Below are 2,671 nucleotides of genomic sequence, written 5' to 3'. Positions count from 1 at the left end.
CAGAATGCAGAATGAATACTCAGACACTTAAGAGTCCCTAAGGAATCCAATCACTGTAAGTGTCACATGTGTTGGTGGTCAGTGGTGAGGAAGTAGTCTGGAGGAAAATAAGAGTTGCGGAGTATCCTCATCCTCCCACAGCGCTCGCTCCATTGGCTGAGAGGCGTGATGTCATGGAGTGGACTGGCATATAAAAAGGCAGTCTCTCACACAGCCGGCAGACCAGCTAAGAGCCAGCTCATCTGCAGGAAGGAAGGGCTGCGCAGCACCACAGCACAGTACATAACTTACTAACAACTGCCGCAATCTTTGGAAATACCTGTCAGCAAGCAGGATAATATCTGAGCTGTCATCATGTGCAGAGGGCTTGATTCACTGCCGATCACCTGCCTGGAGAGGTGAGCTCCATCACGCTTTTCTGTCATGTTTCTCTCAGGATGAAAAGTAATTCTACCGTGTGCTGTTAGACACAAATTGCTGTAGTGAGAATGGATCAGATTATCTTTAGAACTGTATAATTTACCAATCTCGTGTGTAACATCTTCTCTCTCTTTATCTTTACAGGGCAAAGGAGCTCAAAGCTCTGTTTGGAAGTTTGCTCCAGAAGTCAGATCACAGCATCACTGGACACTCAAAGAAACCTGACAAACTGAGGTAAGACATTCAGTCAAATTTTCTATTTCCAACCATATCAGTGAACTGATATTCAATCAAGCTGAGTTTTTTAGATGGATGAATTATTATTTACGTCACTAATTACATGTTTCTGTTGCAGGTTAAATGTAGACGAGCCTTTGAAATGGAAAGAGTCGTTTGAGAAACTGCTGTCCAGCCAAAGTAAGTAAAACCTTTCCTCACTAGTAAATCACACTATATGAAAGTGTTCTGATCATTGCAGATGTTGAAGAGTTATAACTACCAGTTGCTAATCGACTAACTCTCCTCTTTCTCTCCTTTCTCCAGATGGACTGTGCTTATTTAGAGCTTTCCTGGTGTCAGAGTTCAGTGAGGAAAACATTGCCTTCTACTTGGCTTGTGAAGACTACAGGACGACGAAGACCTCAAAACTGGCTGCCAAGGCCAAGAAAATCTATGACGAGTTCATCTGCAGCGACGCGCCACGAGAGGTAAATATCAAATGACTGAAAGTAGACATAATAAAACCATAATAGACGACTGAATACGCTACACTGCGCAAAGTCAACATGCTCTGTCACTATATGCTGATTTCTCATATCCTGACGTTGATAATAATCATTCCACCTCTTCTCTCCTCCCAGGTGAACCTTGACCATGTGACCAAAGCAGCCATGAAGGAGAACGTGGAGCAGCCCAGCCAATCCTGCTTCGATCTGGCCCAGGACAAGATCTACACCCTGATGGAGAAGGACTGCTATCCCCGTTTCCTCAAGTCCACCACGTACCTGGAGCTCAGCAGAAAGGCCAAGTCGGGCTAAAAGGGCCTTTCTGAAGACCAGGACTCAAAGGGACACGAGCTTATCGACGCACAGCAAAGAGTAAAAAACCGGTCAGACAGAACAAATGCCTCGGTCTGAGGAGTTCCTTGCCGGGTTGTGGAATTAATTTTTTGAGACTGGAGGTTCCGCAGATTGGGGTCAAGGCTGGAAGTTATGAGACACTTGAAGCTTCACCTTAAAGCTGAGGGAGGCGAGACTGTCGAAGCAGAGACTGAGCTGCAGGTGAAATCTGCCACTGAAAGAGACGCCTGCAAAGACAAAGGACTCACAGCTCACAGCTACCAGTGGGAGAAAAGCTATGTCAGTTCTGTATCATTAATGTCTATTTATTTTTTATTTATTTAAAAATTAACTTTATTATGTGAATATTTGCTGTGCAAGTCATTGAAGAAAACTGATTTCTATTTTGTATTTTTCTACCTGAAGTACTGTATGGAAAAAAAAATTATGAATACTGAATAAAAGATTAACGATTTCCAGAAGGGAAAAAAAGGATTTGTTTCATTCCTTCCATTGAAAGTTCAGTTGTACAGATGATGTAGGTGGTGGCTGATTAGTAATCTGTAGCCTCATTAGTTCCACTTCCAGTTCACAAGTAGGCAACTACATGACTCCTTCTCTCAGGCATTACAGTATGGAAGCTATTAAGTATGAGTGAGTGAGTGAGTGTGTGTGTGTGTGTGTGTGTGTGTGTGTGTTCTTGTACTTCTATCCTTGTGACAACTAGTTTGAGTTTTAGACCCTCAAAGTGAGGACATTTTTTATGAGGTAATTTTGGCCAGTCGTCACTTCTACAAAGGGATAGTTTAGGATTAGGATTTGGATTTAGGGTTAAGATTAAGATTAGGATTAGGTTTAGGATAGGGTTTAGGTTTAGGGTTAAGGTTAAAGTTAGGTTAGGGTAGCGGTTAAGGTTAAGACTAGTTAGGATTTGGGTTTAGGGTAAAATTTAGATTTCGGATTAGGTTTAGGTCAAGGTAAAGGCATGTAATAGTTAGGGAATGAATGTAGTCAGTGGAAGGCCCTCATAAGTATAGAAGTACAATGTGTGTGTGCGTGTGTGTGTGTGTGTGTGTGTGTGTGTGTGCGTGCGTGTGTGTGTGAACAAAACGGGCCACCGGAGCATGGAGCGTTTGCCGGGAAGCCTCCGAGTGCGAGGGCTGGTCTCCATGGAGACGGCAGACACCGACTGT

The 2,671-nt window shown here is 43.3% G+C and overlaps 1 protein-coding gene across 2 annotated transcripts; it reads left to right on the top strand.

The window, feature by feature from the left end:
• Positions 1-242: 242 nt before the first annotated feature.
• Positions 243-1,930, top strand: rgs5b (regulator of G protein signaling 5b). 2 transcript variants are annotated; one of them, XM_071523256.1, is made up of 5 exons: positions 243-398; positions 565-611; positions 754-837; positions 964-1,127; positions 1,281-1,930. In XM_071523256.1, the coding sequence occupies exons 1-5, from the start codon at positions 355-357 to the stop codon at positions 1,455-1,457; spliced, it is 516 nt and encodes a 171-aa protein (XP_071379357.1). In that variant the 5' UTR covers positions 243-354; the 3' UTR covers positions 1,458-1,930. The 2 variants fall into 2 exon arrangements, with proteins under 2 accessions (XP_071379357.1, XP_071379356.1); XM_071523255.1 differs by having other exon boundaries at positions 565-654; positions 776-837.
• Positions 1,931-2,671: the final 741 nt, after the last annotated feature.

The sequence above is a fragment of the Centroberyx affinis genome, unplaced genomic scaffold (assembly GCF_046629955.1).
Source record: "Centroberyx affinis isolate AG114_WGS23_722 - 3 ecotype Tasmania unplaced genomic scaffold, CSIRO-AGI_Caff_v1 ptg001078l_1, whole genome shotgun sequence".
NCBI lineage: Eukaryota > Metazoa > Chordata > Actinopteri > Beryciformes > Berycidae > Centroberyx > Centroberyx affinis.
This window is presented reverse-complemented; position numbering and strand designations above follow the sequence as displayed.

What these genes read in the sequence shown, in the direction of transcription:
- rgs5b (XM_071523255.1), top strand. Translation starts at nt 355, where the DNA reads ATGTGCAGAGGGCTTGATTCACTGCCGATCACCTGCCTGGAGAG. An exon ending in CCGATCACCTGCCTGGAGAG is followed by an intron (nt 399 to 564) that starts GTGAGCTCCATC and finishes TTATCTTTACAG; the next exon opens with GGCAAAGGAGCTCAAAGCTC. An exon ending in AAGAAACCTGACAAACTGAG is followed by an intron (nt 655 to 775) that starts GTAAGACATTCA and finishes TTTCTGTTGCAG; the next exon opens with GTTAAATGTAGACGAGCCTT.